Below are 21607 nucleotides of genomic sequence, written 5' to 3'. Positions count from 1 at the left end.
TGTCATAGTGGTGGTGATTCCGGGTGACTTTCTGGCCTTTCTAGATCTGATGGAGACCTACTTGCATATTCCTAAGGTTTCCTGTCCTGGAACAACATTACCAGTTCTTAGCCCTGCCCTTTGGCCTGGCAACAGCTCCCCGCACATTCACCTTGGTGTCAGCCCACCTGCGAAATTTAGGGCTGCTAGTGCATACCTCCCTATATGGGCTGATCTGGCCCCTTTGTTGTCAGAGGGTCTGCGCACAGTAGATCAGGTGATCAGAGTCCTGGAAGGTCTGGTTTGGATTGTGAATTACAGACACAGCCATTTATCTTCAACTCAATCTTTGGGGGGTCTAGTTTGACACTGCTGCGTGCCTCTATCTTCTAGAGGCACGCAGATAGAAGCTTTGCACTCAGTAAACGTGCCTCCTGACCAGGCCAGCTCCATCAGTGTGGGACTATCTTCAAGTCCTAGGTTCTATGGCAGACACAATAGATGTGGTTTCTTGGGCAAGGGCCCACACATGTCTTCTCCAGCATGCGTTACTCACATATTGGTCTCTGCAGACAGACTCTTTACAGAAGTGTCTGCCTTGGACACTGGAGGACTGGGCTAGCATGGATTGGTTGCTCTGCTCTGTCTCTCACCAAGGGCATGCCCCTCCGCATAGCATACTGGGTGGTCGTCATAAGTCTTCTCAGCTGGGGAGCTCATTGCAATCATCAGCCAATTCAAGGGTGTTGATTGCCCACCCATAGGAAGTAGTCAATTGACTGGCTGGAACTTCAAGCTATATAGCTGGCTTTGCTGAAATTGCAGAAGACTCTGGAAGGCTAGGTAGGCAATCTGGGTCTTCTTGGACAATGCTACAGCTGTGTCCTATGTCAACCACTAGGGGGACACTAAGAGTACCCATCTGCATCTGGAAACCCACTTGCCTTTCAGTTGGGTGGAGAGTCATCTGCAGGTGCTCTTGGCACACATAGCAGGAGTGGACCTTGGACCCGGGAGAGTGGATACTATCAGTGACAGCAATCCAAGCCATTGTTCATCACTGGGGTTAGCTAAAAATTCAACTTCATGGCTACGGCACAGAACAAAAAGGCAGACAGGTTCTTTAGTCAAAGATACGAGCTGGAAATGCGAGTCTGGATGCTCTGGTTGAACTGTGGCCTCACATTGTATTGTATGTTTTTCCTCCATGGCCCATGGTAGGTTAAATCCATCAAAGGATCACAAGTCATCAGGGGGAGGTTATTCTGGTAGCTCCAGACTGGCCACGCAGACCGTGGTATGCGGATCTGGTATGTCTTAGGCTACAGGTGCATCCAGACCTTCTTTCCCAGGGTCCAATTCTCAGAGAATCCGGATTGCTTTGCTCTTATGGCTTGGCTCCTGATTCAAAGCATTGGCATTAAAGGGATACTCAGAAGTGGTCATTACCACTCTCCTCAAGTCTAAGAAGCCAACAACAGTCTCGGCTTATGCTAAGCTGTGGCAGACTTTCCAGCTGTGGTGTGCCCAGGAATAGGTGGAGCCATTTTCAGCTCCAGTTTCTGTGGTGTTGGCTTTCTTCCAAGCTGGCTTTAACAAGGGACTTGTAGTGGCTTCCTTTCAGGTCAATTGCTGGGCTCTCTTGTTTCAGAGCTCGAGACTGAAGAAATATGCCATAGCCAGATTTTTGAAGGGCGCACTACACATCAGACCTTCAGTCAAAGCTCTGTTCCCTTCATGGGATCTTAATGTGGTTTTTGTGGGATCTCAACCAAGCTCCATTCGAGCCGTTGAAGGAAGCATCGGTGATGGATTTGACAGTTTTCTCTGGTGATTGAAACCTCTGCAAGTTTTTGTGTAGGGAGCCTTTTTTTAAGATCTCTGCCACTGGAGTCTCTTTACTTATTGTTCCTTCCTTCCTGCCAGAAGTGGTTTCGGCATTTCATGTCAATCAGGAGGTTCTATTGCCAGCATTCCAGTTCATAGGTTCCAAGAAACAGGATCGGATTTTAAAAAAGTTGGATGTAAGAATACTTCAATATCTGTAGGTCACCAAGGAGTTTAGGCTTGCTAACCATCTTTTTGTGCCGACTAATCTAGCTAATAGTGCTGCCTGATTCGCGATTCAAATCGATTCACTGATTTCACTTCGGGTGAATCTATTCAAATCAATTTGTTTTTGTAAAAAAATCAAATTCGCCGATTCGTTGGCCCCCTTGCTAGAGACCCATTCGGGCTTTTCCTCTGCCACTGGAGTCCTTCCATCTAATGTAACTTCCAGTTTTGCGAAACTGGAAGTTACATCAGAAGCAAGGACTCTGGTGGTGTAGGGAAAGCTGAGCGGACCTCTGTGTGCAGATCAGCAACAGCAAGGTGATTTTTAATTGGTTTCCTGGCTCTCTCCTTCCTGGCCAGAAGTATTTCTCCTCTCCTCCTCGGCCAGGCAAAAGCGGCTGTAGCGAATGTGATTCACTACTCTGCCGCTACTCCAGGCGCCTTCTCTCCATTCGTCGCTCAAGCGGAAGCAGGAAGTTTTCACTGAAGGTGGGCCGCAGTGGAGAGAAGATGCAAGGAATGGTGGCAGGAATGGATCACTAAATCACTACCGCCACCGGCAACATGCTGTAACATCAAAATAAAGGTAGATGGGGGGAGAAGGGAGATAGACTTGGGGAAGTTGGTGGACTGGAGAAGATGGATGAGAGAGATGAACAAGGTGGAGGGGGAAGATGGATGAGGGAAAGGGAGAGCTGGACTTGGGGGAGTTGGTGGACTGGAGAGGGAGGGATGAACTTGGTGGAGGGGGCAAATGGACTTGGAGAAGATCATGGAGAGGGGAGATGGACTTGGGGGAGTTGGTGGACTGGAGAGGGAGAGATGGGGAGAAGATGGATGGGAGAGATGAATTTGGAGGAGGGAGATGGACTTGGGGTAGATCGTGGAGAGGAGATCGTGGAGAAGGATAGAAGAAATAATGGATCTAAAAATAGGAGAGGGAGAGAGATGGTGAACAATGAGATTTAGGGAGGAAAGGGAGAGAAGTTGGACACAAGGGATGGTGTGGGGGGATAGAGATACTGGATAGGAGGGCAGATAGAAAGAGAAAGGGAGAGCTGGTGGACCCTGGGGTGTGGGGAAGGAGGGAGAGATGCTGAATGAAAGGGTAGTTGAGAAAAGGAGAAATGGTGGATCTGGAGATAGTTTGGTCCATCACTGCAGCTACAGGAATAGAGACGAAAAAAAGGAAAGATGCCAGACTTCCAGGGGAGGGGAGGGAAATGAAAGGAGAGGGCAGAGATGGAAGATGGATGGTTACTATGGAGAAAGAAGAAAATGACAAATGGGCAAGAGATCCTGGCAAGCGAGTTATCAGAAGACATTTGTCGCAGAGCCTGGGACCAACATGATTTGAATAATGACCAGACAACAAAAGGTAAAAAAAATAATTTTATTTTCTGTTTTGTATCCTGCCTGAGCTGGTATTAGACTACAAATGTGAATTAGGATTTAACAGAGAGAGGAAAAGGTTTTTTTGTTTGTTTATTTTGTTTACACCACAGCACCGGTGTGGGTAGGAGAGAGCAATGGGGATGGAGTGGGTAAAGAGGCTATAAAATAAACCCACCAGGATATTTGGGAAAAAACATCCAATTGGGCAGTAAAATCAAATCGAAAAATCGATTTAATAGGCTGAATCGAAATATTTTTTCATGAATCGGGCAGCATTACTAGCTAAGTGAGGTGCACTAGCTTACAAGGCTACAATTTCCAGGTGAATCAGAAGGGCCATTTAGTTAGCATACATTGTTTGTTTGTGGGAAACAGCCCCCTGATTCCGTGAAGGTGCATTCAACCAGAAGTGTAGTTTTGTCATGGGCAGAAGCTAAGGCAGTCTCTCCAGAGAAGATTTGTAGGGCGGTGACCTGGTCCACTCTACGTACATTCGCAAAGTTTTACAGAGTATATGTCAAAGCAAGGGAGGACTCTGCCTTTGGGTCCTTAGTGCTACGTGCTGGCACAATAAACCCGCCCTAGGTTTCTGGGACTGCTTTTGTATGTCCCGCTTGTCTAGAATGACACACCTATTGCACTGGAAAAAGAGATTAGGTTTTTACCTTGCTAATATGTTTTCCAGTAGATGTGTGTCATTCTGGACCCCTGCTCTGGATTTCATGCCTTCTGCCCTGTCATTTTATTTCCTGCCTTCTGTCTCCTTTGGGCCATGAAGAGTAGGCTATTATTAATATACTTTATATTACTAGTTGAGCTCATCTGATGGTTCTGCTGGCATATTGTTGCTCTGTAACTATGAACTTCATAGTTCTTATGTTGCTTTATTTGAGCAGCACAGACTTTATTAGTCGGGGAAGTTTTCCCATATCCCATATTTTTAAAAAAAAATTATTTATTTATCATTTTCATAAACATGAACATATCAAGTATACACTTGTACAGAAAGGCAGAGCTAATTAAAGAAACATAAAATTTTCAATTAACATTAACCACAATCAAGACAAAATAATCTTAAACTCTTACCTCAAGACTTCAAATCTTAGATCCAAGAAGTAGAGCAGCCAGCCTACTAAAGTAAAACATAGAAATATAAAGAAAGGAAAACAGGGATACAATCAACTGAAGAAAGTGACCAAATTAATCAATGAGCACTCATGTTGTTATCCCAGCTTTCAGGTGTGCAGTTGACAGGAAGGTTGTCAATTGTGTAGGATCAAAGAAAACATTTTTGCTTTTGATATAATATCATACATTTACATGTGTGTCGTAAGAAGAAGGAAGCTCCAAGAGCAATAACTCCCGGCTACAAAATCAAAAATTCATGTCGACGCTTCTGAGTATCTCATGCCAGATCCGGGAACATTTGTATTCTAAATCCCAAGAATTCTTATCTTATTTTTGAAGTAAAGTCTCAGCAACCAGTTTTTATCTGGTGCCAAGGCAACAGTAAGAAGTAAAGTTGCAGGTGTTGCTATTTCCTTATCCGACTGTTCCAACATCAGTGAAACATTTAAGTTCTGTTGAGCCTCTTGTGATGTCTGTAGTTTTTGATGTTGTCCTTCATCCCTTCGTATAGGCAAGTAATAAACCTGAGTAAACGGTGGAAGCAAATGTTCTGATATGTCCAATATTTCAATCATATATCTTTTTATCATATCTCTTGGAGGTATTGTTGCCACCCTAGGAAAGTTGATTTGTCTAAGATTATTATTACGAGAGAGATTGTCCAAGGCTTCCAATTTTCTCCTCATATTTATATTATCTCTCATTAATGTTTCAGTAAGTTGTTTAGTGGCAACATTTGAAACTTTAAGGTCCTGCATATCAGTTTGTAAACTTTTAATATATGTTTCATGGGTATTTAATTTTTGTTCAACTTGACAAATTTGAGGTTTAATAGATTTTGCCAGGTCCGCCACAAGATCCCATATCGCCTCAAGAGTTATTTCTTGGGGTTTCTCTATTATAATAGATTTCCAATATCCCTACTTCACCTAATTTTTGTATAGCTCTTGCTTCCTTGGGGACTAACTGTAGGTGGCAGTAGAGCAGAAAAAATCCAGAGTGAATTCCTTCTGCAAAGGCTCGTGGCCATGGGGAGATTACTTGCTTGTCCAGAATGACACACCTGTCTACTGGAAAAGATATTAGCAAGGTAAGAACCTAATCTCTTTTTATAAGTCTTTTTTTTTTTTTTTAATTCTTTATTCATTTTATAATTCACAACAAGTGTACAGAAAATATCAAACAATTAGAATACAATGTCACTTGAAAATCTACCATATCATACAACAAAAAGATATAACCCCCACCCCCTCCCACTTCCATATACAACAAAAAATATACCACATGAATATATTACTTCTCATTTATAATCTTAATGTATATTTTCTTCAAACCGCTTAGAACCTAAAGGATATAGCGGTATATAAGAAATAAATTACATTACATTATTAATAGAAATCCAACCCCCCGATCCACATGTAAGAATTAAAATTGGGAAAAGTGTAGATTATTCATTATAATAATTTAAAAATAGCCCCCACACATCCTTAAATTTATTATAGTAACCTTTTTGAACTGCCAACGCTCTTTCCATTTTAAACACATGACATACTAAATTCCACCAGAAACAATAATTCAACCTTGTACAATCTTTCCAGTTATACGTTATTTGTTGAATGGCAACTCCTGTCAGTATCATCAAAAGCTTATTATTATTAGCAGATATTTGAGGCTTAGCTCTTATCAGCATGCCAAATAAAATTGTGTCGTATGATAATGCTACATAATTTTCCATTAAATGATTTATTTGATCCCAAATGGAGATCCAAAAATTTTTAATGAATGGACAATAAAACAACAAGTGTTGTTCCAGCATCAAAGTTACAATGCCAACATCTATTAGACCTAGAGCAATCCAATTTTTGTAAACGAACAGGGGTCCAGAGTGCTCTATGCAACAGGAAAAACCATGTTTGCCTCATAGAAGCAGACATTGTACACTTCAACCTCCAGGACCAAATACGTGGCCACTGAGATGCATTAATTTGATGCTTAATCTCAGTGCTCCAAATATCTCTAAATCCAGTTTTTGGTTTCTTATTTACATAGCCAGATAATAATTTATACCACTGTGCGGCTTGGTGACCCAAGAAGTCTGCCTGAAAGCATAGGAAATCTAAACTAAATTGATTATTAAGAAATTTCCATTCAGGGAACCTGCCTGAATAGCCTGCTTCAGTTGCAACCATTTATAACTTTGTTTTTTATCAAGACCAAATTTTATTTGCAACTGTGAAAAATCCAGCAGTTTACCATCAGATATAACATCATTTAAGGTTCGTATACCTGCTTTAATCCAATCCTTCTAGACAATCTTAAAACCGCCAATTTGGATCCTGGAGTTTAGCCAGATATTTTGATATGTAGATTTTTGAATTGGAAGAGGTGTTAAATTATTAACATTTTAAAGTTTTCTTTTTATAAGTCTTACATAAGTAATTTAATTTCAATAAGTAACTCATTTTGCAATGATTTTCTTGTGTTTTTTCAGGATGTAGAAAATATATTTAGTCGCATAGTAGATATTCATGAGCTTACTGTGAAGCTTTTGGGCCATATAGAAGACACAGTAGAAATGACAGATGAAGGCAGTCCCCATCCATTAGTAGGCAGCTGCTTTGAAGATTTAGCAGAGGTGAGGAATAGTAATTCATTGTCTTAATGTAACTCAGATCTTTTGCTTCCTAATTAAGTAATCAGTTCCTTGAATATAAGATGCCTATAGTCTGTGTGCTGAGAGAAAGGGGATGGATACTTTCTTTTTACATAACTAGTCTTGCTACTCAGGTGCATTCAGAGTATTGTGTGTAAATAAAATGAGATCTGTTTTTCAAGACTCTTCTTCAACCCATCTTGTCTCCCCGATCCATTTTGACCTCAACACGCTTCTTTCCTGATACACACTTCCCCAGCTGTATTGCAGTAGGTTAGAGAATGACATGGTGGCAGTTACCTGCGGCCAGCTGCGGAGGGAAAAAGTGCTCACTGCGGGCATGGGGACAAGGCCATCCACCGTCCCATGGAGCGATGAATGGCCTTGTCCCCGCAGTTAAGGGAGGGAAGGTGCACTGTCACTGATTGTGTGCGGCCCCTCCCTACCGCCAAATCTATCTCCTTCCCTCCCTCCTTACCTTCGCGGCACTTTTGTAAAGAAACTTACTGAAACCGGGGAAGCCTGCCTGCCTGCAGTTGCGTGTGTGTGGGCGGAAGCTTCTCCTCTGACGCAACTTATGCCCACACACAAGTGATTGCAGGCACAGTGATTGCAGGCAAGTGATTGCGGCTTTGCTGGCTTCAGTAAGTTTCTTTACTAAAGCGCCACGAAGGTAAGGGGGAGAGAGGGAGGGAGATAAATCCCAAGAATTCTTAACTTATTTTTGAAGTAAAGTCTCAGCAACCAGTTTTTATCTGTGTAAAAAGTATTAATACTAAATCACAATTCCTATTAAATATTTAAAAAAGTGGTGGACATATCATAAATTATACAGACTTCAGTCTTTGGAACCTCTATATTGTTATAATCATCTATGTCTACCACCCCCTACCAAACAATTTTTTATTTATTCAACTAAATTTTAAATTTTATTCCCTAATAAATTTATTAACACTTTATTCCCTAATAAAATTATTATCACTGGATTTATTATAACAGATTTTGATCTTATTAAAATGTGCACTGTTTTTGATGGTAACTAATTTTGATATTATTATAATATGTATTATTTTATGTATTTTTTATATGATGAGTAAAGGGCAAATAGAAAAGAGGCTTAAAATATTAATTTGTGTTAATGTAATAAATTCATATACATTTAAAGAGTGGGTGGTGGACATAGATGATTCTAACAATATACAAGACAGGAACCTGTAATGGTATACATCATAAGAGGTTCCAAAGACTGAAGTCTTTATAATTTATGATATGTCCACCACTTTTTGTTTTAGATATTTAATAGGAATTGTGATTTAGTATTAATACTTTTTACACATTTAGTTTTTGGAAATCATCGATGTAAAAACTTTATTTATTAGATGCTATGATGACTTTGATATAGTTATGAGTATAGTTAGAATTGATTTGCGCAAAAAGCATCATCTTCCCTTCCAATTTTTCTTGTTATCAATTATTTGAGTTTCAGGGATGATATATATTTAAGGCCTCATTACACACTAGACATACACATCATAGCAGCTGTAGGGCTTGATAAGCAGGAATGCATAGTAAGGAACATTACTATATTTAATTGCTAGTACTATAAAGATATTAGTGTCTGTAAGTCACATTTTTGTGCTGAAACTGCAAAACTGTATTCTAAGCCAGAAAATGTCAAATAGGATTGAGAGTTTGTGGCTATGAAGCTTTAAACACTTTGTTTCATACCTAAAACACTATACATTTACAGTGTATTAATTTTCTTTAAAGGAATTGGCATTTGATCCATATGAGTCATATGCTCAAGAGATTTTACGACCTGGCTTTCATGATCATTTTCTTAGTCAATTATCAAAACCTGGAGCAGCGTTCTATTTGCAGGTACTGTATTGTATTTGCAGTATGGTGTATCTTTAATATTGGGTTTTATTATTTTTATTACATATTTGTGTGTGTTTTTTAGTCAATAGGTGAAGGCTTTAAAGAAGCAGTTCAGTATGTTCTACCCAGACTGCTCCTAGCTCCCGTTTACTACTGCCTGCACTACTTTGAATTTTTAAAGGTAAGATCACTTTTTAGATAATGCTATCAGATTTCTACTTTTCATGTGACTAGCTGCAAAATGTTTTATCAAATTATTTTTCAGGATTTTTAAAACATTTTTACATTTTCATTGAAGAATTAAAATGTTTATGTGCATTTAGGGGATAATTTTAAAAGCAGTTTATCTGCAAAATTGACTTTTATGCAGAGAAATGCCAACTGTTTCTAGTGCGACAAGACACTTTATTGCTGAACCTTCAGGTAATCTACCCCTTCTTGTGAGAATTCTTATAGAGAACCTCTTTAGCATTCTTTTCCTCTGCCTCCCATCTCTCTGGGCTGTCCTCCAATTCCTCAGTTGTAGAGAATAACATGGGAACTGTTTACCATAGTTTTGCCAGAAGTTACATTGGAAGGAGAGAACCGGGCACAAGAAGGCCCCGGAGCAAGCCCTCGATGTTGCCTCATCTTCCACGAAGCTTCTAAGAGGCTGGTAGGTCTGAGGCGGGAGGCACAAAGGGGGCCGACCCAGGGGAGTTGGAGTAGTGGTGGTTTACTGTCGGTTTTGACCTGCGATTGGGAGCGAGGGATGGGAGCTGTTGGACCCACGCTAGGGAGGGGGGTTGCTGGGCTTGCAAGGAGGGGGAGGGGCTGCTGCTGCTGGACCAGTTGGAGCTGAAGGGAAGGGAGACAGGTGCTGGATATGGTGTAGGGGACTAGAGGGAAGGGAGTAATGTACAGAACCTACAGGGAGGAAGAGAAGGGAAAAGAAAGAGAAAAGCTGAGCCAAGGGAATGAAGTAAGAGTGAATGAAATATTAAACATAGAAAAGGGCGTGAGGAAAGAGTGTAACAGAGTAAGAGAGGGGAGAAGCTGGACACGGAGATATACAAAAAGAAGGGAAATGGTGGGCATGGATGGGGGCATAGGAACAGGGACAAAAAGGAGAATGCTGCATGGGGATGGTATATGGAGACAGAGGGGTAATGCTAGATGTTAGAGGGTATATGGACACACAAAGAAGATGGCTAGACATGGGGGAGAATAAGAACACAGCAGGAAAGATGCTGGAGGATGGGGCATAGAGATATAGAGGAGTGATACTGTACATGGGGGGAGGGGATCATAGAAACCTGGACGGCTGGTTTGACACCGAGCTAGGAACAGTGAAACGAGAATTAAGAAAACTGGAAAGACAATGGCTAAAATCAGGAGATAACAAAGGAAGAATAAATTGGAGACAAAAATTAAAAGAATACAAAAAACTTATAACTACAAAACGCATGAATTTTTACGCACAAAAAATAGACTTTCCCAACACCAACACTAAGAATCTATTCAAACTAGTCAACAATCTTTACGATTTACAGGCCTTTTCCTGTCTCACTACAGACTCCCCACCTTCGGCCGATGCTCTGGCTGAAGTTTTTAACAACAAAATCAATAACCTAAGATCCAACCTATCGATCTCCACAACCAACCATTTGAACTACCCAATCGCCCAACTCGCTGACAAACCAAGGGTAGACATGTACTGGAATAATTTTTCGATCCCCACCTGGCAACAATTCTGCAAATTCTACTCGAAATTACATTACATTAGTGACTTTTATTCTGCCAGTACCTTGCAGTTCTAGGCGGACTACAAAAGAAGATAACTGGACATTTCCAGGAAAATTACAATTTAGGGAGCTGTTTACATGATTGAGACTTTGAAGATAAAATTACGAGTGGTAGAGACTGATGGGAAATTTACAAGAGAGGGGATAGACAAGGGGATGAGTTTTGATATCTAGATAAATTTTTTGAATAGCAGGGTTTTGATTTCTTTTCGAAATGATTTGAAGTCGCTTGTTGTTGTCAGCATGTTGGAGATGGAGTGGTCTTACTGCAGATTAGACAGTTGCCCACCAAACTTCATGAAAGCCGCCCCAGTCACCTTCAAAGTCAAGTTACACAGTTGGCTCTCCTCTCTATTACTGTCTGGCACATTTCCCGAGGAGTTAGGTCAGATACTAATCACACCGATTATTTAAAAAAATCCCAAGGAATCTATCAAGTTGACATTTAATTATATACCCATTGCAAGCATTCCCTTTTTTGTAAAGCTGATGGAAGGCCTGGTAAACCAGGATTTAGTAACGTACCTGGATAAACTTAGCATACTTCATGACAACCAATCAGGTTTTCATTCCGGGTTCAGCATGGAAACAGTTATTGCTTTATTGCTGGACTCCCTCCTGAATTTATTCAGCCAGGGTTCTAGTGCACTAATCCTTCAATTGGACTTGAGTAGCGCCTTCGATTTAGTCGATCATGCTATCCTAATTGGCTGCTTGGAAACAGTTGGACTCTCCGGTAATGTATTAAAATGGTTCCAAGGTTTACTGACTAAACGATCATACCGAGTCTACAGCGACAATAATCAATCCTCAAGCTGGGTAAACCGATGCGGAGTCCCAAAGGGTCACCCCCTATCCCCCACTCTGTTCAACATTTACCTAACCTCATTGGCGAATCTACTACAAAAATTGAAAATCAAATTTTACATCTATGCCGATGACATCACCATAGTCCTTCCCCTAACAAGCCTGACTCCCGAGACAAAGAATCACCTAGCATCAACCTTAAATCAAATTGAATTGTGGATGACTGAGTTCAAACTGAAACTCAACTCTGTAAAAACCAAATTCTTCCTGACGAGCCCGAATGACAAAATCAAAGATACTTCAATCTCCCTGAATGGACAGAACTTCCCTATTTTCGATATAAAAATCCTGAGAGTGACGTTGGACACTCTAGATATTCACACAGAGTTACTGATCAAAAAAGGCTTCTCGACACTATGGAAACTAAGAACCATCAGAAAGTACTTCGACGCAGCATCATTCCACTTACTGGTGCAATCCTCCATTTTAAGCCTGCTCAGCTATTGCAACATCATTTATCTGGGGTCTGTCAAGAAAACCATTCAAAGACTCCGAATCATACAAAATGCAGCAGAGTGACTGATTTTCGGTATAAAAAAATGGGATCACATACTACCAAAAACTTCATTGGCTGCCCCTAGAAGCAAGAGTGCTGTTCAAATTTGCCTGCCTTTGTTTTAAATCTATACTTGGTATGGCCCCCTTATACCTGGTCTCACATTTTAAATTGGATAGTTCCACCAGGCCTACACGCAGAATACATATGTTTAGCCACCCTACAATAAAAACCTGCCGATACAAAAGATTCCTTAACAAAACTCTTGCTTTCCAAGCAAGTCAACAGAACGACTGGCTAGGCAACATCATCAAGCACTCCTCATCCTATCTTAACTTCAGAAAACTAGTTAAAACCAACCTGTTTAACTGATTTGTAACCAAGAACTCCTAAAGCCTCACCACTGTATTCTACTTATATGTACTTGAGGTTCCTACATTGTAACTTTTTTACTCTGTCTCTCTCCCTCCCTACAAGTGTTCATGTATTCAAAGACTTCATTGTTGTTGTTTTTTTTTCGCTGACTGTCCAGCTCTTCTTATTGTAAACCGCCTCGAACTACTATGGCTTTGGCGGTATATAAAAATAAAATTATTATTATTATAGAATGGTCAGATGATGAAGGCAGGGAGATGGGCACAGGGACATATAGGAAACATAGAGAAGGGAGATGCTGAACATGGGTAACAATGCATGTACAGATATAGAATAAATGTCAAATGGTCAGGAGACCCTGACAAGTGAACTAAGAGGAGACAAAAGAAGAGAACAAAGACCAGTGTCTGAGATCAATATGATTTGAAGTTTATAATGAGGCAACAAAAGGTAGAAAAAAATTTATTTTCTATTTTGTGATTAGAATATATCAGATTTGAAATATGTATCCTGCTAGAGCTGGAGACATAAATGGGCAACGCAAAGCCCAGGTTGTGCTTCTCTAGCTTCCAGCTGGCTTAGGGCTCTCTCTGACCAGGGGGCTGTTGCCCTTGTTGCACTCACCTAACACTATTGTGTGACCACGGTATTCTGTTAGCATGATTTTTCTGTGTAGCATTCTGTAATAATTTGGCTTATTTAGTTACTACAAACAGTCAATAACAAAAGCAAAAAAGAATTACTACACCAAAAGCATCAACAAAACGAAAAACACTTCTGCCCTATATTCAATACTCAAACCGCTTACAACAAACAATAGGACAAAACCCCTCCAATACTGAGAACCCCACCAGCACAAGACCTAGCACTCCATTTTACAAACAAGATTGAAGAATTACAGAATCATCTATCTAATGCTATAACACAGACCTCATCTGACTCTATAACTAAAATTCAGATTTTACCGCTAAGCAAACTCCATTTTCTCCATTCCAACAACGCAAGAAGTAAAACAACAAATGCAAAGCATAAATATAAAAGGATCCTCTCTCAACTTTATTCCTCCAATAATCCTAAAACGTTACTTCTCCATCTTCGGACCATTTATCCACAGTAAAATCAAAAACTGTCTCGAGAAAGGAATATTACCAGACAACTGGAAATCGGCAATAATTTATCCAAAGATCAAAAATCACAATACTTCAGACAGAATGTTCCAACTATCGTTCGATATCTAACCTCCCTTTCTTGGCAAAACTCACTGAAAAAATAGTATTCAATTAGCTTTCTGATTTCATAGAAAAACCAAACATCTTCCACCTGAATCAAACTGGATTTAGAAAATATTATTCCACTGAACATTCTTTGATAGGTCTCGCATCAATTCTTAATTTCTTGGACTAAAGGAAAATTTTTTTTTTTGTTAGTATCACTAGATCTCTTGGCCGCCTTTTACATTGTAGATCATCAACTTCTAATAAACAGCCTGACTTCCATAGGACTGACAAAGACTGCAATAGACTAGTTTTCATCATTCTTAAACCGAACCTCCAGAGTACGCATTGGACAATCCTCATCAGACTGTTTCAAACAAAATTATGGTATTCACAAGGATCCATTCTCTCTCCTTTACTGTTCAATATTTCCACATCTCCCCTTATTACTATTGCTCAATCTGTAGGCTTCACTGTGTATACCTATGCAGACAGACAATATCCAACTAATGCATCCAATTAATCTTAACGACCAAAAGGATATTCAGACTATCAACGACAAGCTTATAAAAATTAGCCAGTGGCTCACCAGCCATATGCTATTCTTAAACCCACCCAAATCAAAAGGGATGATATTTTCATGGAGCAAAAATGAATACCCAGTCTCTCGTCTTAAATTCATTCAATTCAACTCTCCAGCTCTGTTAAGATTCTTGGCAGACGACAAACTAACATTTCACCAACAGATAAGCTCAGTGGTTAAAAAAAGTTTCTACAAATTAAGAATGATCAGATCAATCTCCAGTTGTCTAGAGCCATCATATCTAAACATTCTACTACGCTACCTGGTGATCTCTCAACTTGACTAATTGCAATTAATTGTATCAAGGAATAACCCAAAAAGAAATTAGAAGATTGCAAATCATCCAAAATACAGCTATTAAAATAATATATAAAGCTAAAAAATTTGATCACGTCACACCCCTCCTAATAAAATCACATTGGCTACCAATTACCCATAGAATCGCTTATAAGTTTTATTGCTCACTTTTAAAACGAAAACTTTACATTCCCTTGGATTCCTCGATGAAATTAATCATTACTTACTGCTCGCCCAGAACACTCCGATCCAGCAATCAATACCTTCTGAATGTTCCCCCACTATGTCACCTCTTCTATAACACAACAAGAAAAAAGATGTTATCCCAGGACAACCAGGCAGCCTATTCTCACATATGGGTGACGTCATCGACGGAGCCTGGATGCGGAAGCCTCGCAAGCAGACTTGCTTGTAGAAACTAGAAGTTTCGAGTCGACCGCACTGTGCATGCGCGAGTGCCTTCCCACCCAGCGTAGGGCGTGTCTCCTCAGTTCTCAGTTTTCCGCGGAGCTGAGAAGTCCGTCTTTGACTCTCTGCATTTAACTTTTCACTTCGTGCCTTCTCTACACCGCAGTTTGTATTTTTTTCTTCACGAATCACTATCAATAAGTTCTATATTTTATTTCGAGTTAAAAAAAAAATTCAGTTCTTCCGTTGGGCTGCCGGGGCAGGCCGCTCAGCCGCAGTCCAAGGGCTTCGACTTTGCAGTGGCTGTTTTTCCTTCTATGTCCCGGCCAGCGACAGGCTTCAAGAAGTGTAGCCAGTGTCAACGTTCGATTTCTCTCACGGACCCTCACACCAGGTGCCTCAAGTGCCTTGGGCCGCAACATCATCCGAAGTCATGTGAACGCTGTGCTACTCTTCAACCTCGAGCCCTTAAACATCGTCAACTTTCGGTGGAGGAGCTCTTACAGATGGATTTGTCCATGTCTTTGACTTTGAAGTCCACCTCGGTCTCGCTTTCGACTGAGGGCCCTCCTGCCTCCCCTGCTTCAACTTCGAGCCTTATCAGACCTTCTTCGTTTGCAGCGGCTCTTTCGTCGACGACGTCTGCTATATCTTCTCCTATTTCCTCAGATCAGATAGCTCAGCAGATAGTTCCACTGGTAGTGCTTAAGATGCCTAAGACTTCTAAGTTGAAGCACATTTCCACTGCCTCAGGGGAACCTCCAGCCAAGGCAGGTGGTCCGGTTTCAGACGCGGATCCATCTTTGCCGGCTTCTTTCCAGACCATGTTAGAGCAGCAATTTCTTCAGTTCCTCACCAAAATGGGACCAAAGCTAGCTACTCTAATCCAGCCTGGGCATTCTGCAGATTCCCGCGAGGTCGAGCCTTTTCTTATGCCTCAGTCTGAGTCTACACACTCTATGCAGGGAGAAGAATCTCTGCGAGTGTCTGATCTGGCATCTAAGCACGTGAAGCAAGGAGCAGATTGTTTGCAAGTGCCTCGGCAGGAATCCTCACACTCCATACAAGGAGTAGAGTCTTTGGGAGAGCATTGTGGTTCCTCCATCAAGCCTCTGGAACTTCGATCCACAGCCTCCAGTCCTATCCATTCTTTAGTGGCATCGGCTGCTTCTGTCTCCGAGGCGAAGTCTCCTCGATCTTCGAGATCTGCTTCCAAGCACCGTTCTCAATGGCGATCGAGACCTTCATCGAGGCATCCTTCCAGGCATAGTTCTTCTAAGGAGCGTTCTTCTTCAACTAAGCCTCAATCTACATCTACTTCTACTAAACCACTTCCACACCTTGAGGACTCAGCGGCTTCCATAGCCTCGTCCAAGTCTCCAGCCGAAGCTTCATCTTCAACCCAGGTTTCGACCCAGGCTGCCTCGGTGACCTTCTCGAGGCAAAGCATTGCCGGATCAGCTATCTTTTTTCCTCTTTTCTTCGTCAGATGGCTGTAGACTTGGACCTTCAATTGGATGCTGGTTCCAAATACTCTAAGGAGTATCTCGAAGTCATGCATCTTCCTCAACCTCCATCAGAGTCACTTAAGCTTCCTATTCACAAGCTTTTGTCTCAAACTTTTACCAGATGCCTGGAAACTCCTTATGTAATTCCAGCTGTTCCAGGAAAATTGGACTCCAGATACAAAACTCCATTGTAAGGAATTTGAGAATTCACAGTTATCTCATCAATCCCTACTTGAAGAGATTCCATCTTTCCAAGGTTTATGCCATGATGTCCTCTAAAGTACTCAATTATAATTTCCATTTTGAGTTCCTTATTGCTCTTTTGCCTAAATTTCTTACCTATTTAGACACTCAAAAACACTTCGAATTTCAGGAAGTCATCGCTTCTCTATCACAACTCAGACTACATCTACTTCAGTTGTCTTATGATGCCTTTGAGTTGTCTGCCCGGGCAGCTGCTTGCTCTGTAGCAATGCGTCGCCTTGCCTGGCTTTGTACCATTGACATGGACCCTAATCTTCAGGACCTCTTGGCTAATATTCCTTGTGCAGGCAATGACCTCTTCGATGAATCTATCGAGGCAGCCACCAAAAAGTTGTCTGAACATGAAAAATCTTTTGCTTCTATTGTCAGACCTAAGCCAAAGCCAACTCCTACCAAGTCTACATGTTCTCCTCCCATCTACCAGAGGCATTTTGCTTCAAGGGTGGCTCCTTACACTCGCCCTCCTCCTAAGAAACAGCAGCCTCAGAAGCAACAAAAATCTCAACCTTCTGCTGCACCTAAGGCTTCACAGCCTTTTTGACTGTTTACAACAGAGCATAACCTCCATCGTTCTGTCTCTGACTTCTCTTTTTTGTCCAACCGGCTACCTATGCTGTGCTGTTTATGCCCCTTGCACGGGAAAAATTTGCCGTTGCCATAGAAATGCAGACGGGGTTCGGCAGCAGATTGGTTTGCTTTTACAGCAGCATTGTCGCCCCTCTCTGAGGCATGTTAACATACTCTTTGGCCTCAAATAATTTTGCATTTCGATAACTCTTATCATCATCAGGATGGTGAAGTTGATGGCTAAATTCATATTGGCAGGTGAGTGGGAGTTGGTGGAGGGGATCTCTTGAGGCCTTCCACAATGACATGTTTGTTTTGATACTCTTTCTTTAAATGCTTGCAGCGCTGCTGTTAGGTCTTTTCTGGTATTTTATTCATTTATTTGAATTTCACTTATACCTTTCCGTAGTGGTGGCTCAAGCTTGAGTTACATACAGGTACACAAAGCATTTCTTTTTTTTTTTTTAAGATCTTTATTCATTTTACATCTTACAAGTGTATCAATAAATTGACAATTGAAATTAAATACATTACTTGAATTTCTGTCATATTTAACAATAAAACAATACAAACTTCAAATGGTATTATATACACAAAATATGAAACTATTGAAAACCATTTGCACAATATCAAAAATGGACACTACTTCTATATTCCAACTTATTAATTAGATTTACTACTTAAGTAATTAGATTTATCTCCTTATAACATCACTGGTTATTACACCACCTCCCTACCAATATAGATAAATTAACTATTTTATTCTAATTCTCTATTTTTTAAAAATACATTACATTAATTTTTATAAATAAATAATTCTAAATACTATGTCTCCTCTTTTATTAATTTGAATCCTTAAAAACTTATTAAATTTAAACTACAAAAACTATTTTGGTATGGGATATATATTACTTGAAATAGATCAGCATGCCATTTTTGAAACTCAGGACCAACTCATCATATGAAAAAAGGAAGGTTCATTTACAAAAATAGAATTCATTTAAAAATAGTTCATATGAAAAAAAGGAAATTCATTGTAGCTTATGACTTCTGACTTTCCATTTAATATAGGATATAAGTTAGAAGCAGCAATGCTGGTTTGACAATGGGCTACTCGAGTTAAAGAGCTAAGTATTTGTAAAAGACTACACTAGTTTATTATATTGATTATGTTGCAACTGTGAAAAGTCAAGCAATTTACCATTTGAAATAACATCACCTAAAATCTGTATACCTGCTATCATCCAATGCTTCCAGATGACCTTAAATCCGCCAATTTGAATCTTGGAGTTTAACCGTATAGTTTGATTTGTCGATTTATAGATTGGAATAGATGTTAAATTACTAACATATCGCAGAGTTTTCCATGTATCCATAAATATTCTGTTTTCTTTATACAATCTAGGCATTTTAATACTGAGAACATGACATAAACGTAGAGGGAACATGAGTCGCCATTCCAACCACAACCAATCTGGGGTATTATCAATGAGCTCTGGGAGGACCCAATACATACCCTGGTGCAAAATATAGGTTTGATGATACCTAAAGAAATTGGGAAAATTTACCCCACCCTTCGCAATTGGTTTTTGTAAAGATACTAAAACAATTCTAGGAGTTTTGCCCAGCCAAATAAATTTTGTAAGAATACTGTTTAACTTTTTATAAAAGGACCCCTTAAAAAAAAAAAAACTGGTAACATTCCCATCTGATAACAAACCACAGGCAATATCATCATTTTAATAATTTGAACTCTCCCCCACCAAGACAGATGTAATGGATTCCATTGCTCGCACATTTCTGTTACCTTCTGTAATAAAGATTTTTCATTCTCTTTCATTGTGTATTCCAGTGTGTTTTTTATCCAAATTCCCAAGTATTTTAATCCACCTTCCTTCCATACAAAAGAAAATGAATCAAACAAACCTTTTGTACTTCAGATTTACTCCAATTTATCTTATACCCTGAAAATTTTCCAAATTTCTCAATCAAATCAAGTAAGCATGGAATGGTTGTTTCTGGATTTCTCAAATGAAGCAAAATATCATCTGTATATGCAGAGACTTTGTATTCCTGATCTGAATAAGGAATACCCTGTATCTCTTTTACTTGCTGAATAGCTAATAACAAGAGTTCCAAAACATTATCAAAAAGCAAAGGAGATGGGGGACAACCTTGTCTTACCCCCTCTACAAATTATTATTAATATACAATTTTGCAACAGGGGAGCTATACAATGTTTGAATCATTTGTATAAATCTTGAACCTATTCCAAACCATTCCATAGCTTGATACATGAAGGTCCATTCTAACTGATCAAATGCTTTTTCTGCATCCAAGGACACAAAAAAAGCCGGATCTTTCATGGTTTTTGTTAAATTCAACATATGAAAAGCCAATCTTGTGTTATTAGATGAATGTCTCTTAGCATCAAACCCAGTTTGGTGCATATCAGTAATAAAAGGGAGAGCCTTAGCTAAGCGTATAGCCAATGACTTAGACAAAAGTTTTCCATCTACATTGATTAGCGAGATAGGCCTGTAATTTGAAACCAACGTGGGATCTTTATTTGGCTTTGGCAAAACTATAGTCAATGATTCTGCCATAGTACCTGTAATGCAACCTTTAGTTAGTTGAGTCTGATATAATTTTAATAAATGAGGTAATAGAGTAACTTGAAATGATTTATAAAATTCCACCGTATACCCATCACCACCTGGAGCGGATCCAACTCTAAGAGACTTTAACGCTGATTCCACTTCTTTTAATTATATAGACTCTTCTAAACTTTTTTTTATATGCTCAGGAATTTTCAGCCCTTCTATTAACTTCAAAAATTTTAAACCATCTTTTTCCCTATCTTCATAAGGCTCAGAAGAGTATAAGTCTTTATAAAAATTTAAAAATTGACTTAAAATACTACCAATTTGAGTATACCTCTCTCCTTTCTCATCTTTTATTGCAATAATTTTTGTTCTTCTTTTCTTTGCTTTAAGATAATTTGCCAATAATCTTCCCGCCTTAATTGAGCTTCCATAATAGAGTTTGTTGGGAAAACAAATCTTTCCTTACCAATTTTGAAGATATCTCAAATTTACCTTAATCTCATTATATTTACCTGCCTGCATGATATTTTGCTCCCATTTTTCAACTAATTTAGTTTCCAACTGTTTAATTTATTTTCCCAAATTGAAAAATAGATTTTTAAGTTGTTTCCTAATATATGCCGAATATGAAATAATATTTCTTCTCATAGTGGCCTTAAATGCATCCCATAATGTTTCTATGGTAATTTCTTCTAAAGTGTTAATTTGAAAAAATTCAATCATTTTTAATTTAAATTCCTCAAGGAAATACGAATCCGCAATCAATGTATTATCGAATCTCCATACAGACCTATTATTCTCCTGTTCAAACTTAAATTCAATCCATACACCACCATGATCAGACAAAATGATTGTATCTATGGAGGCTTTTGTCACTTGTTGTACTATTTGATTTGAAACAAAAATATAATCTATTCTTGAAAAGGATTTATAAACTTGCGAACAAAAAGAAAATTCCCGATCATCAAAACGAAGTATCCACCATATATCTTTCAAATCACAAGATTGCACCAAATTATCAAATCCTAATGATTTCATCACTTTGCTTGGTTTTTTATCCATTATTGGATCCATAACAGCATTAAAATCTCCAGCCACCACTAAACTAGAAGTAGCCAGTGGGAGAATCAGTTTTTGTAATAATCTAAAAAATTCATTTTGATTCGAATTAGGGGCATATACATTAAACAGTACCAGGGCAATATTTCCCATGCTCATTTCCACATGTAACCATCTACCAAAGGATCAAAATCAATCAATTGAAAAGCATTTCATTGTTGGAGCGCTCACAATCTAATTTTGTGCCTGGGGCAATGGAGGGTTAAGTGATTTGTCCAAGATCACAAGGAGCGGCTCTGGATGTCAAAGCCTAGTGCTATCTGGAAACCCTATAGCAGTCATTGCAAGGTCTGTGCACCTATCCGGCGTCCCTTGCCCCCGTCTTCACTGCACACCTATCTGGTGTCCCCTGCCCCCCCCCCCAGCCCCTTTGAGATCCAGTGCTTTCTCACCATTCTCACAGTGCTGCTGCTTTAACTCTTCGGCCA

General features: G+C 39.6%; 1 protein-coding gene across 2 annotated transcripts in view; it reads left to right on the top strand.

Moving 5' to 3' along the window:
• SOS1 (SOS Ras/Rac guanine nucleotide exchange factor 1) overlaps positions 1-21607 on the top strand; it is a 311664-nt gene that overhangs the window by 64160 nt on the left and 225897 nt on the right. For both annotated transcript variants that reach the window (XM_033937170.1, XM_033937172.1), the window contains 3 exons: positions 7049-7192; positions 8981-9091; positions 9174-9272. In XM_033937170.1, the coding sequence (XP_033793061.1) occupies positions 7049-7192; positions 8981-9091; positions 9174-9272 (354 nt within the window). The remainder of the gene's footprint in view (positions 1-7048; positions 7193-8980; positions 9092-9173; positions 9273-21607) is intronic.

Source organism: Geotrypetes seraphini, chromosome 3 (genome assembly GCF_902459505.1).
Source record: "Geotrypetes seraphini chromosome 3, aGeoSer1.1, whole genome shotgun sequence".
Taxonomy (NCBI): Eukaryota; Metazoa; Chordata; class Amphibia; order Gymnophiona; family Dermophiidae; genus Geotrypetes; species Geotrypetes seraphini.
The sequence above is the reverse complement of the archived record's forward strand: the minus strand, read 5'-3'. Positions and strand labels throughout refer to the sequence as shown.